This window comes from Amblyomma americanum, chromosome 4, assembly GCF_052857255.1.
Source record: "Amblyomma americanum isolate KBUSLIRL-KWMA chromosome 4, ASM5285725v1, whole genome shotgun sequence".
Taxonomy (NCBI): domain Eukaryota; kingdom Metazoa; phylum Arthropoda; class Arachnida; order Ixodida; family Ixodidae; genus Amblyomma; species Amblyomma americanum.
Window position 1 is genome coordinate 118,624,020 of NC_135500.1, and position 19,439 is coordinate 118,643,458.

Consider the following 19,439-nt stretch of genomic DNA (forward strand, 5'->3'; position numbering starts at 1 on the left):
TGTTGTTGTTGTTGTTGTTGTTGTTGTTGTTGTTGTTGTTGTTGTTGTTGTTGTTGTTGTTGTTGTTGTTGTTGTTGTTGTTGTTGTTGTTGTTGTTGTTGTTGTTGTTGTTGTTGTTGTTGTTGTTGTTGTTGTTGTTGTTGTTGTTGTTGTTGTTGTTGTTGTTGTTGTTGTTGTTGTTGTTGTTGTTGTTGTCCACATACTATGGCACATGCCAACATAGGGGGATTGGCCAAGAATTGGGAGGCACAGAGAGTTTTTGAGGTAAATAATTCCTGGACGAAATCAAAATGAGCTGCTGACCTGCTGTCTGGCCCTAAACATGACATCATTTCTTCTTTTACGTGGGCTCTTTTTTTCTCAGCAATAATTTTAGGAAGAGAGAGAGGACGTTTCTAAGCTGCACGTGCCTTTCTCGCGAAACAAGGAGAAAGAGGAGGCTCAACGCTAGGACAGCCAAGGTAACGTTGATGTAGCGCCGCCTGAAACATGCTTTTGTAATTCTTTTTGGACGGTATCAAAGTAGGGCGTTTCCTGTTGCTGCTGCTTACTCAATGCGTGTAGCTGGCGTATGTAAGTAGAGGAAGTTCCTGCGTAAGCGGAGCACTTAGATAGGAGTCTAAGTCCCCTGCCACGGTTCTTGCCGCTTCCTGACCCGGCATCCGTTACGAGCGGGGCCAGATTAGTGTTGCTAAGCTATTCGCGCATGTGGCTTCGGTCCGCCACCTCACTTGCCTTGTTGCCTCTCACCCACGGGTTCTGCAGCTCGCAAGGGCTAATGAGATTCCTCTTTGCTCGGCTTAAGGACGGCAAAAGCAGGAAGGCGGAACGCGCTAAGCAAAAATATAGAAGAAATAGTATCCCTCACTGTGACATCGTGTGCTCTCATTTCATTACCAAGAATCACCTTTTCGTCTCACCTGATCAATTTATTTTGCTGCGGCTTCACATTGTGCACATTTGCAATGCTGGCACGATCGCACAGACGCCAACATTCCACGCAAACATAGCCGGATAACCAGTGCCTGTTTTAGTAGCGGGTAGTTTAGATAAGTGTCTTCGTGAGGAGTTATCCCGCTTGATGCCGTTTGCTGTACTAATCGGATCACACAGTATTTAATTAGCCACCATTCAAGGATTGCTTAGAAGGTGTAACTCGCATATTTTATTATGTTCTGGCTGCACGGGAACCTGAAAGCCAGGAGTGAGCTTACGCCAACGTTAACAGCAAGAGTGAAAGCTCCGAAATCCCGAAATACCAGTCTCTTTAGTCTTCTACAAGCTGTCCCGGCGGCGTATTTTATCTGAGTTTCAATGCCCAAGCGCAGAAAATACTTTTCGGTTTATTGTCACCTTGTTCCCGCGGTTTATCCATGCAGCGACCGTATTTAGTGGTCAAATAACGGAGGCTTGTGTGAGCTAACCTGCGTGGTGATTGCTGGAGGTGGTAAGAGCTGATGCCACGAGGTGCGATGTGTTGCCGCAATTTTTCTTCCGCGTTCCCCCAGTTTGGTACAGCTCACACGTATTAAATGTTTTTTCCTGATATTTGCTACTTTTGTGTTCGCGTATACATTCTTTCACGGATGGTTACGCAACGTTGTAGGTAGTAACGCAGGGTCGACCGCCGAGTGGCCAATGTTACCTCCATTATAAGGTTAATTCTACGTCGCATTAGGAGGCCGCTAATGGTTTCTGACAATTAGCGACCTGCTAATGAGAAATAGAACGTGCAAAGCAAGCCTTGTAAAATTACTCGTGTGCTGACACTTCAGTGCGTGTTAAGGAGTCGCACCTGGTCAAAATTTACTTGAAACCCTTCAGTGTGCCGGGCCTCGTAGGTGACAGTGCTGTAAATGTGCGCTAGCAGACAGAGGTCTTTGACGATGCTACTTTCCGCAACACTAAGCTTCACGAGGTTATGGTAACTGTGTGCATAATATTGAAAAAAAAAACATTAACGTAAAGGTTTTATGACAATTCATAATGTGTAATAAGTGTCGGAGAGCTGTTCAATTTCTTGTCAGGCTGAACCCAGAAAAGGCTTTGGGAACATAAGAAACCCACAAGCGCAATCCTATACTTCGCCTTCGCAAAATTTGGTGCGCTCTATACAGTGCTCGAAAATACGCATACACAGCAAACTGATTGGAAACGAATGCGCATGGAAGCACCAGGCGCGTTCCGCGGCCATGAGGCGCCAAATACGCATGCGCACTACGAATCGCGCATGCACTGTGCGTAGAAGACGGTGGTTTGCTTTCAACCAGTGAAACTCGAGAGCGGGTACAGGAGAACAGGGGCGCATGCAGACAGATGCAATGCGAAGTGAAAACTAGCAAACGAGATTTAATATTCTTATGAAAATTATTCCGATCTCAGAGGCGTGTAGTGCAAATGCACTGTCTGACATAAACCCCTGCTGATTGTGTGTTTTCATGTTCTCTGCCAGTCACAAAAGGAGCGCGGAGGGAAGAGGAGATGCAGATGTAGATACTTTCTTTGTTCTTTTGTTGGGACCCGAAGCTTAAATAGCGAAAATCCTGCGGGTTTTTCGCAAACACAACTTTTCGCTAGAACTGACGTTCGTCGCGGCTAACTGGTAACACAGCGAACCACCTATGCACGCAGGCCGAGCTGAGAGCCAAGTCCTCGACCTCTCCATTCCAGCATCGGCGCTCTACTGACTAAACCGTAAGTCTTCCAACAGCCATTGCAGAGAAACATTTGCAGAGCTAGGCTTACCGGATTGGCGCACGTATCAGCGAAAGCTGTTATAGCTAGCTTCGTTTGTTCATATGGCCCTGGTTTCTGCCCTAGCTGGAACCACACTCAGGTTGCGCATTCCTCCGCCCTCGCCAAAAGTTCCTCTTTCTACGGTTAGCCACCCTCTGGATTCTTCCTGTGACAGCAACCTTGCGGTTGCACATTCCTGCGCTTCCGGCGTAACCTTCCAAGCCCCTAAGTCGCCCGTTGCCTCTCACCCACTCTCCCTGTTCCTGTCTAACTTTCGCCACCTGCTAATCCTTTAAAAATTTAAGAATAATTTTGCGTTATTGCAGCGCATCGTAGCGTAGCTAATAGAGCGCTCTTTCTAACCGCATAAAGAAAGGGCAGGATATGCAGTGCTTACGAGAAAAATAATATCTAATTGGCAAAGTTTGAAAGATTCGCACAAAATTCGCAAAAATATTAATCATGTTCAAACTGAAATTATGAGAATAACAAATCCAGAATGAACATTGCATGCGTTACTATGTCAGAGACTAGTATGGAAAGTTACGGAGCTCTTCATGCGAAACTTCTCTATTAGTAAGAAAATAGCTGAGGTTCAACGTGGATTGAACCTAGTTATACGAGCGAAAGCTCTGTTAAGCATGGTCTCCACTGTCTCAAATTAAACTTCAAGGTCAGAGATCAAGGTCAGGTAAGCAATGGTCACAGTCATATGATCACGTGGTCATACTACCATAGCTGGGCCATGCCACCACGCTATCAAGTTCGGTTTGACCTTGTGAGGCATTAAAGGTCATTGTCGATGGGCTGCCTATTGTCTCAAATCAAATGTCAAGGTCAGGGGTAAAAGGTCAAGGTGAGGTACCCAATGGTCATAGTCATATGATCACATGGTCATACTACCATAGCTTGGGACATACCACCGCGCAGTTAAGTTCAGTTTGACCTTATGAGGCATTGAAGGTTATTGTCTCACCCACATCGAAATCGGAAGTTGTGCCCCGATGAGTAGAGTTCTCGCTCTAACAGAAATTCAATTGCTCGCTCGAAGAGCTTTGGGCTATTCCGCAGTGCAGTTCCAAGCCGAGCGGTCTTGTAGAAAACTCCATGCGCTTCACCGCTGGTGGTACGGAATTGTTCAGAACATATGCCCAGTAGCTTCACAGAGGTTCGGAAAAAAAGCGAATCTCCTCGCTAACTACGAAAACGAAAGTTATATCGACAGGTTCATAGTCTGAGCTGAGTGGAGCAGTCATCGCTCACCGAACTGAAGTCGGGAGTAGGGACGCCATCTTTTCAAGCAACATGGTCGCTTGGGTATAGAAAAACAAATGTCAATGCCACGGAATCGCGCAACCACCATCGTTGCTGAGCAGAGTGGATGCTACATGAGTACACACTAAACAAATTCTCAGCCTTAAGGGTGCAAAGCAGCTGTCCCCAGACTAACACCCTTTTGGGTGCTAAAAAGGGTGCAGAGATCAGAACCGTTAAGGAAAGGTGCACAGCATGAAAGTTTAGAGGGTGCGCATCAGTCCAAGAGTTTTGCTTCATGGGTGTATCAATGTGGAGCAGCCTTGCAGCATGCATTCGTAGAGGTGTTATGAGAAAATAGTACCCTTTAATGAGAGTGCAACCATTACATCCTCTAAAATATCATTAAGTGCACCCTTCCTTAAAGGTGCTGATCTCTGCACCCTCTTTTAGCACCCAACAATTGGAAATGGGTGTTTGTCTGGGGACACCTGATTTACACCCTTAAGGGTGAGAATTTGTTTAGTGTGTACGCCACCTTGGACGCCATGCTCGCCGTGATCGATGTGAGTTGACTTGTTTCGTAAGAATCTAAAAAACACTTCCGTATATGGCTGACAAAAACAAAAAAACAAATCCCAAACTCAAATACAGTTCTGCAACATACTGAATGGCGTTAATTGTCCAGAAGCAGCCTGAGCTGTTTCGTGCCGTCGTTCAAATTGAACTATCTGAACAAGCGCGATAAGAAATAGATTAAGATTTTACTACGAAAGCGCTGAATATACAGGGCCATTTTTTAACCTTCGCAGATTTTTATTTTTAAAACGGTGAGAAGCACGTCAGTATGGTTTGTTGAACTGGTTTTACAGCCAAGCGGACAATATGTACCGTATATGATCAATTATTAGACTAATTAACCTATGTTATCTAATACACATTTTATTTTTGATTTTGGCGAGCAAGTTTATATTGCGATATTGACGGCCGTCAACATCGAAGATGAGCCCTGTCTTTAAAATTTCTTCGTCGGCAATGTGGTTCGAAGCATCGAACGTAAAAAATATGCATTTGAAAGCTCGTTGAGTTGGCTTTTCTGCATTGCATGTTTATAAAATGGCGTCTCTCGCACTTCCTATGAATCAAGTACAGACGCAGTTGGTGTATATTGTGGCGTAGAAGAAGCTAAATTGATTTCAGAGACCATACCACGCACAGCGACGCCATTTTAAAAGTAGGGAATTTCGGAAAAGCCACCTCAACAAGCTGTCAAACGCGTATTTTTGACGTTAGGTATTTTGAACCACATTGCCGATCAAGACAGTTTTAAAACAGGGCTCACCTTCGATGTTGATGGCCGTCACTTTCGCAATATAACCTTGTCACTTAAAATAAAAATAAAAATGTTTATTAGTCAGTTGAGTTAATTAATCATCTAGTTATTGATCAATATGAGGCACATTCTCTGCATGGCTGTAAAATTCAGCTCAAAGAACGCACCGACATATCTCTCACAGTTCTTAAAATAAAAATCTGTAAACGTTAAAAAAAATCACCCTGTATGGGAAGTGCATTGAGCTCACATTCATTGAAATTCGCTTCATTCGAGCAGCCGGCTTTTGCAAACTTAAGGTATCATCGCACAAGATTAATTGTATTGATGAAAGGCGCCCTTAAATTTGAACTCCGCACCTTTGGAACTGATTATCGGTTCCGTTCGAGATCAAATTATGGATAAACGACTGTACGACATAAGAAATACTGAATAATAAAATTTTGTTACTGTCCTCTTTTCTGTGTTTGATAAAAACATTGTGCCGTTACATAGGAAGGAGTGGGCGAAGGAGTGGGAAGGAGTGGGCGAAGGAGTGGGCGAAGAACGCAGGCTACGCTTTCGTATGGCACACGAACGGAAAAGTGCTAGTCCGGAAGAAGAGCGGAGATAATGCTGTGGTGATTCGCACGGTTCAGGATCTTGATGATCTGCAGTGATTATTCTTGGCAAGTTTGTTTTTCTTTGAAATTTTCTTCCACAATGAAAAACCTGCCCACACTTTCAGTTTTTCATCTTAATGCCAGGAGTTTACGCAACAAGTATGATGAAGTAATTTCTTTTTTGTCGGAACCTAATCATTCCTATGACATCATTTGTTTTACAGAGACTTGGTTCTCATGTGATGACGAGTGTTTTTCACTTTCCGGATATGATGTTGTATCTGCATGTCGCGGTAGGAGGCGTGGTGGTGGTATCGCTGTATACATCCGATCAAAGCTTAATTATAAGGTACTTCCGGAGTTCAAGATAATTGGCGATAATTATGAATGCATAGTTATACAGTGTCGTGGTATGATTTTCTCTGTCATGTACCGTCCTCCATCAGGCGTTCTCCGTGACTTTATGCAGTTTACTGAAAAGATACTTGAACTCAGTGTTCAGCTGAAGTCTGAAAGCGTTCTTGTGGGTGATTTCAACCTGAATGCTTCCCTTGACAATCAAGCCTACTTACAATTCAAAGAGTTATACGAGTCTTATGGTGGCTCCAACGTAATCACCACACCGACAAGAATTACACCAAGTTCCCAAAGTATTCTTGATCTGTGCGTTACAAGTTTCCCTCGTGAGAATGTAAAATCAGGCACCCTGGTCTGCAGTTTAAGCGATCATTTGCCAATATATTGTGTGTTACCCTGCAAACACACAGTCGCCCCCGAACACAAAGTATTAATTAGAGATTACTCCGAGTACAATGTTAACAAGTTTAGGGACATGCTGACAAATGTTGACTGGAACATAATTTTGGAGCTCTCGAACCCCGATGCCGCTTACGACGCTTTCCTTTCATGCTTTGTATCTGCTTATAACACATGTTTTCCCCTCAAGCCCCGAAAAAAGAACAAAAAAGTACGAAAGCCCTGGATTTCTCGTGAATTGTTTCAAAGAATCAAACAGAAAAACCGACTTTTCCAAACATTCTTGCAAACAAAAGATGAAAGTGACTTTCATGCATTCAAGAAAGTACGAAATCTGCTAAATTCAGACTTAAAAAAAGCAAAGCTCAAATACTACACACATAAATTTACACAGGTGAACGGTAATACACGACTGGTATGGCAAACCATGAGAGAGTTAATCTATAAGAATGCAGAAACAAAAAAAGTGAAATTTCGGAATGCCGATCTGTCTGAAGCAGAGGTTTCAAACCTGTTTAATGAGCATTTTCTCGCTGCTGGTGCTCCTTTAGCCGACGCAACAAATGTCCCTTCTTCTACACCTTGGGAAAATTATGTCACTGCAAGTAATCCGAATACAATATTTTTGTCCCCCACTGATTTCAGCGAGGTGCAAGATATAATTATGTCTCTAAAAGACGGTTGTGCATCTGGCACTGATGAGATCAGACCAAAACCACTGAAGGCTGTGAGTCAAATAGTCAGTACTCCTATTGCACACATCTGCAATCTTATAATGGAAAAGGGAGTTTTCCCAGCCAAAATGAAACTTGCTCGTGTGACGGCTATACACAAGGGAGGCTCTTTCGATGACGTGAACAATTACAGGCCGATCTCTGTGCTTTCTGTATTTTCGAAAATAGCTGAGCATATTATAAACAAAAGGCTTGTTGGATTTCTAACCTCGCAAAATATTATCGTAAGGCAACAGTTCGGCTTCCAGAAAAACAAATCTCCAGAAACAGCACTACTTGGAATAAAAGATGAAATTCTGCACAATATCGAAAACAAGGCATTAACTCTGGGTATATTCCTCGATTTTAGAAAAGCGTTCGACAGTGTCCAACATGATATACTTATAAAAAAGCTTCATCATTACGGTGTCAGGGGTATAGCTGGTACTCTCCTCATGAGTTATTTAACTTCACGTGAGCAGTATACTGTCATCAATGGTGAATGTTCAGAGACAAACACTCTGTTGTATGGTGTACCACAAGGGTCCATCCTAGGGCCAGTCTTATTTCTCATCTATATTAATGATATTGTAAATATACCGGGTGCCTCGAATTTGGTTTTATATGCGGACGACACCAATGTGTTCTTTTCGGGTAGGGATTTAGATGCGCTGTTCAGAAAGGCGAACAATTGGATGTTGGGCTTAACCTCATGGCTGGGAAGTAACCGGCTCGCATTAAACATAAACAAAACAAAGTATGTACTCTTTCGTTCCAAAGGTACAGAAATGTATACAATTCCGTGTTTAAAATTTAATGGCCTGGACATACAACAGTCTTCTACTACCAGATTTCTAGGTGTGACATTCCACGAAAATCTCTTATGGAATGCTCACATCCACACACTTAGAACTGATCTCTCTCGTGCCTTAGGCATCTTAAACAGACTGAGGTGTTACCTGCCAGCTTCTATCAAACGACTAGTGTACTACTCCCTTATACATTCACGTTTTAGCTATTGTTCTCTTGTGTGGCAAACCACAACGAAAACAAATTTAGATTCCTTACTATCAATACAAAAAAGAGCAATACGCGCTATCAGTAACTTAGAGCTGTCCTCTAGTTGTGCGCCCTACTATAGATCGCATAGAATACTCCAAATGCCTCAGTTCTACAAATACAGACTAAGCCTGGAAGTTTACCGCCAATACCGGTTGGATAAATCTACCTTTGAAGCAAAATACCAAGAAAAAAGAAGTGTGTACGATTTAAGAAAAAGCATCATAGTCAAGCCCCGAGCTCGAACAAACTATGGACATCAAAGATTAAGCTGTCAGATAGCAGATTTATTAAACAACTATCCCGTCATTCACGACCTATTAACTGAAAATCTTTCATTAAGCAGGTTTAAGAAAACACTCAAGGGATTATTCTTAACGGAAGACTAGTGTGTTATGTTTTCATGTTTTTCTTCTTGTTTTCAATTTTATGTTCCATGTGCTTCAAGTTCGATAGTTTACATGTATTTTATGTTTGGAAGTGTTTTGTTAACATGTATTTGCTAGCAGAAGTTGCTGCACTTATTCTTGTACTCTGTTTCCTGTACATATTCTTGCACTGTAAAAAAAATATATATATATATATAATAAGGGGGTTGGGGGATACAGTTTCATCTAAGACATGTAAACTCTGTTGAAACTCTGCATGAGTGTCAAACCGCTGCTTGCCACAGGGTGGCGTGACCTCGTCAGGCACTTTTCCGCCTTTTGTCACGTCCCCCAAGACAATAGTCTTGTATTATTGTCTTGAATAAAAAATGATTGATTGATTGATTGATTGATTGATTGATTGATAATCTCCCTTTTTACTTAAAACACTGTTCGCAATCGGAGCTCGGGTTTTTTGTTACACTTGTCGTTAGTATGTTGCTTTATTTCTGTTGTTCAACCAACGTGTTCAAAGATTGGTAGTAAGGTTTATATTTTCGTCTTACCAAAGAACGCAGTCCGTATCTGAACTTCTTTTACGAGCGCAGTTACCAACATTGGCTGTTCGCAGAAAAATTGCTAGTCTAAATTTTTTTTATCAGCTTTATCACAATATGTTCAATCTGGATTCCAGCTTGTACTTGCGGCCACCCGGAAGATGGTCATCGCGTACTAACCATCTTTTTGCAGTTATGCCGTACATGCCGAGAGTGTATGTGTATAAGTTTTCATTTCTACCTAAAACATGTATACAATGGAATAACCTTGACCGACGCGTATTCGACAAAACATATTCACTTGAAACCTTTGTAAAACAGCTGGAACTGTGTTGTATTGACTGATTACTCCATTCCCACCTTGTAACGGTCCGCAAGGGCTAACAATATTTGTAAATAAATAAATAAACTCATCCAGCTAAACGCCCCATTACAACAGCTCTCAGCTTATGCTTTGAGCACTGTGCAGGTTTTTTTAAGGAGGAAATGCTCAAGCTACGCCGATTATGGCGATGACGATGTGCACGCAAATGGATGAGGACAATGAGAAGCTATGACTTTTTGCTTACTCTGCAAGAAGTGCGTGTCTAATTTCGAGAGGAGTGTCCACTCTTCCTGCCGAAGGAGACTAATGAGAGTCCCGGGACTGCAAGGAGACCGAACCAGTCCATCTTAAAGAATATCCTTCCTTGCCCTAACAGTGCTTTAGAAGCTCCAATCCCGCAGCTGGAACTCCAATACTTTGGCTACCCAATTAGAGGGCAGAACTCATTACAAAAGGTTTTGATGTTGGGAGAGATAGAAGGCAAAAGGAAACGAGGAAGACAGGCTTAATTAGGCGGACTGACACTGTCCTGGAAGCAACCAACGTGAACCTGAGAAAGCTTCAAATAGCAGTCGTCTGAGACAGGCGATGAGGTACAACGCGGGAGAAACAGGATGCAATGAGAGACACGTACGTCCGCTGTCCGTATACCTCTAGAATACTTGTGTCCTATTTCTCCCGCGCTGTATCTCGTCGATATTGCATAACAACTAGAGTCGGGTACAAGCCAAAGAAAAAAAAGCGGCTGCTCTCCGTTAAAGAACCCTCTTCCATCCAATGGCGTCGGCCGGTTCTCATGAACCTGCTAACGTGACATTGCAGGGAGTGGCAGATGAATTCCCTGCATTGTCAGGGATAGTACATTCCCTGCATTGTCTCGTTAGCAGGCTGATGAGAATTGGCCAACGCCATTGACTGGGATAGAGTCCTCTGACGGAAAAAAGCCGATTTTTTTTCTTGACTTGTATCCGACTGTAGCCCCAAACCGCCATTTTACTGTCAGGCTAGCTTTATAGCCCATGAGGTCTCGTAGAGTAGGACAGGACTGTGCGACTGAATAACAGTGGTTTTGGCGCTCGGCTGCCGGCCCGAAAGACGCGGGTTCGATCCCTGCCGCGGCGGTCGAATTTCGATGGAGGCGAAATTCCAGAGGCCCGTGTTCTGTGCGATGTCAGTGCACGTAAAAGAACCCCAGGTGGTCGAAATTCCCGGAGCCCTTCACTACGGCGTCTCTCATAGCCTGAGTTGCTTTGAGACGTTAAACTCCTGTAAACCAAACCAAACCAAGACTGTTGGGCCTTATTCGCAGAGTCCCCCTCTGCCGAGCCGTCCGGGTGCCCGCGGTGCATCCGAGAATCCGCATCCATGAACGCCGAGGAAGCCGTGCGCCTTGCGGTGGAGCATAGTCGCCGCGCGGCTGCCGAAGAGGAGGCGCGCAACCTGACCGAGGCCTTCCGGCTGTACAAGCAGGCGCTCTTCCTCTACTTCGTGGCCGCCAGGGAGATCCGCGCCGAGAGCAGCGGCTACCTGCAACGCACGCACGAGTTCATCCGATTCCTGGGCGCGCGCGCCGACAGCGAGTTCTCGACGGCCAGCTCGAGCCCGGCGCCCGGCAGCGGGAGCAGCCTCAGCCTCTTCCCGGCGTAAGGTCGTTTGCAAGCAGTGTTGGCGGTAACGCGTTACAAGTAACGGCGTTACCGGTAACGCGTTACTTTTCTAGGTAACTTAGTAACGTACTCGTTACCAATTCGGAACTATAACGGGTAACGTACTTACGTTAACATTTTCCGGTAACGTGAGGTGTCACGTTACTAGTTACTTTTTGTTCCATTTGTCACCCACTCCATTCCCTTTAGCTAAAATAAAGAGCAGAACACCTAAACTGATGTTGCAAATAAACAAACAAGTGCTGTCGACGACCTTCGTTGCGACTTGCATGCATGCCAGAAAACACTTGCCCTTCACGACGCACCCAACTAAAAAAAAGACACAATACCATAAAGCACGAAACACGTGCACGAACACGCATTCACGCACTCGCCTTCGCCTACCTCCCCTTCCCAAAAAACTCACACAAACAATTCTCTAAAGAGTGGAAGCATGCCGAGCATTTTGGAACATCACATTTTTCAGAATTAGTTCAGTGATGTTTTCTTTGTGAAGTTAGAATTGATGATGAAGTGCCATTTGGTGTTTAATGCCACATTCAGAAGATGGCTTCACCATGTGCCACAGAGTTAAGAGTCCAACACATGTAACTCTACAGGCAACTTTAGGCCACTATAAAATTGCTAAGCTCCTCCAAATTTGTGCAAAATACCGCGTAAAATGGTTGTTTGGGCTAGAGGTTTTGTGTGAAATATGGGCTTTATAAAATTATTATCTTGTGCTCTTGCTGCGAAGGCGCACTAATTAAAATGTATAGCCATGAAGTAACGGCAAAGTAACTTGCGGTACTTTTTTGCGGTAACGGTAACTCGTTACTTTTCTTTATAGGTAACGTAGGGCGGTAACGCGTTCCTTTTTTCTTAGCGTAACGAGTAACGTATTTAGTTACTTTTTTTCGGTAACGCCTACAACACTGTTTGCAAGCACAGACGGAGCTGTCGGAAAGCGGCAGCGTAAAGACGCACTTGTAATATAGGACAGCCATCAGAAAAGCACGATCGCAGTGTTAATTGACACTTGCCGGAGCAGTTATGCTTTATTAGATATAAAAGGAGCTCAACACAGACATTCGGGATCCGTTATCCGTGATCACTATGCCGCTCCGTACCAGAGCTCATTTCATACTCTCATTTGAAGGCACAGCTCATTTGAGCTCATTTGACGGCCCAGGACATCACTCATCTTGAAAGCCACTGTGCTAATGTTACGCTGAAGCTCTTATCACTAAATAAATCGCGTGCTGTACAGTAGTCCAGCTCTATCCTTATGTTCACGTAAGCCCATTGCACAGTTGAGTTAGAGTTTTCTTTCGTTCTTAAGGCAAACGGGTTTGCGTTTATGGGGGCTTAAAGTCACAAAGCGACTCAGGTTATGAGGAACGCCGTAGATAAGGACTCCTGAAATTGCGACCACCTGGGTGCGCTGACACCGCACAGCACGCGGGCCTCTAGAGTTTCGCCTACATCTAAATGCAAACGCCGCGACCGGGATCGAACCCGCTTATCTCGGGTCAGCAGCCGGTGCCATAACCACTGAACTACCGCGGCTGTGAAGACAAAAGGAGATAACGAATTAACGTATAATTAGATATATTTTTTCAGGCGCTAACATTATTTGGATCTGACATCCAAACAGCTTTCACCGCAGTTGTTAAATCTCACGAGTGTGGCGCTGCAGGCCCCATGGTCACGAGGAGCATAAGGCCTTCCACACCAGCGGCGTGGTTATCCTGGGCGAGGGACAGGTGCGCTGGAGCGACGTCTTCGGTCTCGAGGTGCTCAAGCGAGCCCTCATGCTTAACGTCGTGTACCCTGTCAAGCACCCTACTCTCTTCGAGAACGCCAAGCCGCTCTCCAGCCTGATGCTGTACGGTCCCACGGGATGCGGGAAGTCGCACGTCGGCAAAGCTCTGGCCACCGAATTCAACGACGCGACCTTCTTCTACGTCATGTGCCAGCACTTCGCTTCCAAGTGCCTTGTGGGAAACGAAAACCTCACCGTGAGGACCCTCTTCGAGATGGTCCTCAACCACGCCCCTAGTGTCCTCTTTCTGGACGAGCTGGACGCCCTCAGTGGAACTGCAGTGAGCGGTGAGAACTCGGGCTTCCTCTACCGGGTGAAGGCCGACTTCCTGAGCCTCCTGGAAGGGATACTGTTCAAGCAGAAGGTCACCGTCATCGCTGCCACAAAGTCGCCGTGGGCAGTGGACCCAGCGCTCGCTCGGGTTTTCCGCAAGTGGGTATACGTACCGCTGCCCTCAGACGAGACGCGAGAGTTCATGCTGGTTAGCGGGCTCAAGGAGATTCGCCACCAGCTGTCCGACGCGGACGTGTGCTCCCTGGTGAAAAAGACGGATGGCTACACGTGCGAAGACCTCACTCTACTTCAGAGGGAAGCTAGAATTAACGTGAAGCAGAAGCTGAAGTCGGCAACCCACTTCGTCAAGGTGGAAGGCTACAAGAGGTCCGGCGGGGGGTCGAAGACTGGCGACTTTCTCACACCGTGCCCACCAGATACCCCCGGTGCCATAAAGTTGTCCTGGAAGGACATTCCAAAAGAGGCTCTGTTGGAACCAGAGGCGACCTTGCAAGACTTTGAAGCAGCGCTGCAGAAATACCATGCATCGGTGACAACTAGTGAGCTCGACAAACTGGAGGCCTTCAAAACCAATCAAGAATCTAACCCGCACACGGTTCTGAAAGTTGACATGAGTCCTTTTGATGTGAGACAGACGCCGACTGAGGACGTGGAAACCTCGCAAGAAAACTGAAGGGCGGTTCAACTTTCGTTTTTTTTTGTTTTCATTAAAGGTTACCAGTGGGAAACCCAAACAACTAAGTGCCCATTTCTGGGGTGTCAGTCTTTATTTTGTGACGGCATTGTTAAATGGAGATAACAGAACTAGAACGCAGCGCAGAACCGCCTATTCAATTAAACTGTTTTAAAGAGAGGCAATATTATACTCAAAAACTCGATAAGATGTTTGAAAAACCAAAGTTTCTTCAATATCTCTTCGTGCCTCTTTGGATCGCTCCCATGTCATCAATGAAAAAAGTGCTCAGCGCCGTATTGTCTTTTAGCTGTCTCGTCGGCTTTTTACGCTGCGGCCACAATCTTACACTGAAAAACAAACGCCTATAACGAAACTTGTTTACAAATAGTGTGCTTAACGGAGACAATTATTAACTAAAACTTTATCAGGCCCGTACTTTATAATGCATCGGCTGAATGGCACCCGTATACGAAGCTGAATGCTATCAAACTATTGAATTTTCAAAAAATAAGCAGCCAGGTTCGTGTGTAGATTGTACAGTTTACGTAATTCAGCAATTACTTTCGTGGAAGAAGTGAACTTTGAAAGACTCTAGCTTTGAAATTCCGATGATATGACTGGTAACTAAAGCGCACCCGTCATCTCTATACCATAACTCTATAACTTGGCAAAGACAGGAAACTTTGTCGTCTCTGTTGTTCAGTGGACTATGTGCAAAAACCATTTGAAACATTTGATACGACTGTATGGCGAAACCCCTTTCGTTTACATGTTCAACATTCTTGGACAAAAATTTTGAATATTGAACAACTGTAGGATACTGGTATGGGAATATTAAAGATAACGGTCTTTTCTCCCGATATGTAGCAAAATTTTTATTTTATAGTGTTTCCATCGCTGGTATCGAGCAGTCAAGACTGCCACAGAAAACCAATTTGGAATGTTTTTGACGATACCAAGAACGTTAATATAAAAAAAACGCAACCCTGCCGACGGGACATCTGTGGATATATTGTTATTTTGAAATGTTACAATATATGCAAAAATTTCATTCATAAACTCTTTGTCCAGAATTACATAATGAAATCCAATAGCCACCGATATCAAGGAGCAGAGGGGATATCTTTTTATTTTAATTTATAGTTTTTCATCAATGGGATATTAATAAAATTGAAAAAAAAACGCACGCCGCCGGTGGGATTCGAACCCATGACCTCCGAATTTCGCGTCTGGTGCTCTGCCTACTGAGCTTCGGAGACAGCTTTTTCCTTATCGCGTGGAAATAGTGCCGAAAAGGAAAATGTGAGTATACTTATGCCACAAAACACGTCTGTGTAATACGAGCCCCCTATACCCCTGCAAGTCCCCACCTTCTCAAACATCAAACGTCCGAGCACACACATGAATCTAGATAGGGGAGGCAGCTAAGCTGTTCTTCCAGGGCAGCATATACTCCCTGCACCAAAGCGCGCTGCTCACCGAACAAAGATTTCGACAAGCGTGGTGATTCGAAGTGGCGATCCATCATGCGACTCTTCCAGAGACTAAATAGTCCCATCAACATAAATAGATCACATGGCAAAACACAGCGTTTCTCCACAGGCCAACAATGGATACTCTAGGGTGTGATTTCAATGTCCTTCTTAAGTGTTCGTTTTAATATGTCCCAGAAGAACACAGCATTTCGAGATATCAGTAGGGTAATAAGTGAATAAGTGACGAAATAAAACAATGGCCAATGGTCTCTGGCACATTGGACAGGCGGCAATTCACCGTCCATGGCACGAACATCTTTTTAGCATGAAGCCATGCCTTGACAAGCAGCGCCGATGTGTGCAGTTTAAAGAAAAACGTTTTTGCAGCAGAAGAAATTCACATTCGCTTAACACATTTTAAAACACTGGTGTCAAGGAACTCCAGAAAAGGTTGCCGATACAACGGTACAGGAACAAATACTCCATGCGTACCTGAGTGACTTGCCTTCTGGAGAGGCTATACAGGTAGTCTAAAGAAAAGCTCACAGTGAGGAAATTGAAAGTGTCAGCAAGTCTGTTAAAGAATCCCCAAAAAGGCCACTCATGAGTTGGACCAGTCGGTGCGAACAGGGAATGCAAATGAGCAGTAAGACGCCTAATAAACACAGCTACCAATAAAGGGGTTTGCCGGTTTGAAAAAGAAAAAAAAGCGAAACAATCTGATGCAAGAATAAGCGAACAAAGTCAATTCCACCAGACTCTAGAGAAAGAAATAGGTCGTCACGACGCATGGGTTCCCATTGGGAGCGACATACGAAGGTAGCGAATATTCTGTTCCGCACCTGCACTTTCTTCCCCGCACAGTGGAGAACCTGCAGCCCAGAGGCAAGTTGTACAAATAAAAAATTGTTACAGACTTGAGCCCGAGCATACACTGAACGTTGCCCAGCCATCCAAGCCTGTGTTTGTCTCCTCACGGACATTATCACTGAATTCCAGTAGGCTCCACTGTTGCGAATTTGGCTGAGCTGAACTACGGCGACAGCTGTCAAATAGTTTACTTCTGGGGGTATTTATGTGTAGTATAAGCGAACCTTGAGAGTGTTAACCAGCGCCACCCTCGTCCATAGCGGCGGACGTAGTACCTCATGAATTACCGCGAGTACCACGTAGGAGCGTGGTCGAACTGTGAGGGCGGAAGTTGTGCGAAAACCCTCTGATGCTACCTATGGTATCAAGACTGCCAGGTTCGAGGCCCTCGTTAAACTATTAAGCATACAAATGAAAGGAAAAGAGGGGCTTGTTATGGCACACATGACGGAAGCCAACAGGCTCCGAAACCAAGGAGCATAGAGGATCTTTTTTTTTAATTTGTAGTTTTTCATCAATCGGAGATTTGGTTCCGCTGCTGTGTGGGCTTCTACTGCTATAGTCTGATGCAACTCAAGAACGCAGCGGCTGTTCCCCTTCAAGGGACCCGTTTCCAGCCAATGGCATTGGCCGATTCTCATGACCCTGCTAGCGTAACAACGCAGAGAGGGGATTATCCCCGACCATAGAGGGAGGGTCCTATGCCCTTTCATTTGCCGCCCTCTACATTGTCACGCTAGCATTGTCATGAGAATCGGCCAACACCATTGGCTGGACGCCATTGGCTGTCGCAGCCGCGTCGCAGAGTATTGCCGTACTCGCGGAAACAAAATGAGGCAAGCGGCGGCGGCGGCGGCAAGGAAACATCTTTAATCTGACTCCGCTGTGTATACGGCACTCCTGTGAAAAATACACAAACCCTGTCTCCGGTGCTAGCCGAACGTATCTTGACGGTGTGGTCGCAATGGGCAAGAAAAGCGGAGTTGCGGAGATGGCGGGCCATGAAAGCGAAAACAAGACCGTCGTAAATTATCTACGCACCAAATTCCTGCAACATTCTTTTTTCGTCTTCTTTTGACTGTCTCTTCACTGTGGTCCAAAAAACAGAATCTGTGTAGTTAAAGATCCTGAACAGTGCACAAGGAAGCCACCTGCGGGCAGTTCCACATTGAACAAATAATGTTTGCTATCTCTCTGCCCTTAGGAGTTTTTAAAAATACTCTCGTATAATGTATGCTTAAAATTTGTTCATTACTGTCAGTTTTTTTTGCTGTCCTTAATAGAGATTTTTAAGGAAAATTTTGAATGCCGCGCTCCACATGCGCATTTAAAATATTTTTCGAGTACCATCTTGATCCAGTCTATCAGTCCTCAAACTTGCAATATAAGAGCAAAAGGATTCGCTGTAAAGGTCACACAAAAGCATGGTATATAGCTTGTGCTCAGTGGTTTTATTTTCGGACAAAAATACTGTTCTTGTATTTTACCTGCGTAGTGCAGGATGGTTGTGTAAGTTTGTTAGTCATTTTTTTCTCTGAGACTGCCTTTTAAGTACTTTACAAAAGCATTGCTACTAGCATGTCCTCCAAACACTGTATTAAAAAGAGGACTGGATTATCAGAAATTTCAGCTACTAAGCTACATAAAACTCAAATATTAATTAGCACCAGCAGCATTTAAAAGGCTGCTAAACTATAGCATGTCAACCTTATTCAATTGAAAAGAAATTTAAGAGCCTGCGTAAAGTAAAAAACAAAAGGTCGCGAAGACCTGTAGATTACACTTTAAACTTTTTTAAGACAGAGGGCAATAAACAACATTTGCAACCACAATTTTTGGGCAGGTATTAGAGATTAAGAAGGGGATAGAACGCATTTGGCAGGCACCCTTGGCTGATAAATAAGAGTTTACCAATATTCCTCAAGACGAAATTATATAACAGCTGTACATTACCGATATCAACCTACGGGGCAGAAACGTCAGGCTAACGAAAAGGGTTGAGATTAAGTATAGCACAGTGAAGCAGCTATGGAAATGAAAATGATAGGTGTGACGTTAATGGACAGGAAGAGGGCCGAATGGACCAGAGATAAAACCCGGGTTAATGACATCCTATAGTCGAAATTAAGAAGAAATGGGGATGGAAATCTAAAAATTCGCTTGCAGCAGCCGTATATACCGAAGAGCGCCTCTTAAGCCACGCGACACCACCCCGGAAAGAACGTGACGGCCAAAAAAAGTAATAAAAAGGCGGCATTGAATTTATGTAAGCGCCGGCCAAAAGCGCGTCAGTGGCCTAAATGGTCGAACACTGCCGGCGTGCGCGTCGGCTGTGCAAAGCATCTATGGAAGCAGAAGCGTGGTGGGCGCCAGACAGCGGCAGTTTCGAAAGCGAAGCTACTGCGCGTAACGGTGGATGAACTAACGGCAGCTATTTGAGAAGAGGTTTGAATGGCTTCCGAAGCCAGGCTGGTTACATCCCATGCGAAGCCGCCGTGTCGGTTCAGTGGTTACGGCGCTCGGTTTCACATATAAGTCACACTTATGGCCACATGTACGGTATACACAGCACATATGACCACATCTAGGACATATACAGCATGCGTGGCCATGTGTAGGACATACGCTGCACACATGGCCACGTGTAGAGTGTACGATGCACACATGACCACGTGTAAGGCATGCACTACACACATGGCCGCGAATGTCATGCGTGCCAGATTTCATCCAAGACCTTCAGTTGAGGTTGACAGTGTAGGAAGACGAAGAAGAGGCAGAAGTTGTTGGCGAAGAAATTGGCCACTCCCCCGTAGTGGGTATGTGCCAGCAACGTCTGAGGCCTTCCTTCCTTCCTTTGCTTATTCAACTACACCTTGGCCAATCCCCCCGCGTGGGTATGTACCATATACCTGGGGTGAAGAAGAAGAAGAAGAATGAACGGGCTTCCGTG

At 44.7% G+C, this 19,439-nt stretch overlaps 1 protein-coding gene across 1 annotated transcript; it reads left to right on the plus strand.

The window, feature by feature from the left end:
• The first annotated feature begins 384 nt into the window (after window positions 1-384).
• On the plus strand, window positions 385-14,188 carry LOC144130325 (vacuolar protein sorting-associated protein 4-like). The gene is made up of 4 exons (XM_077664262.1): window positions 385-461; window positions 2,632-2,694; window positions 11,013-11,346; window positions 13,049-14,188. The coding sequence occupies exons 3-4, from the start codon at window positions 11,069-11,071 to the stop codon at window positions 14,139-14,141; spliced, it is 1,371 nt and encodes a 456-aa protein (XP_077520388.1). The 5' UTR covers window positions 385-461; window positions 2,632-2,694; window positions 11,013-11,068; the 3' UTR covers window positions 14,142-14,188.
• Window positions 14,189-19,439: the final 5,251 nt, after the last annotated feature.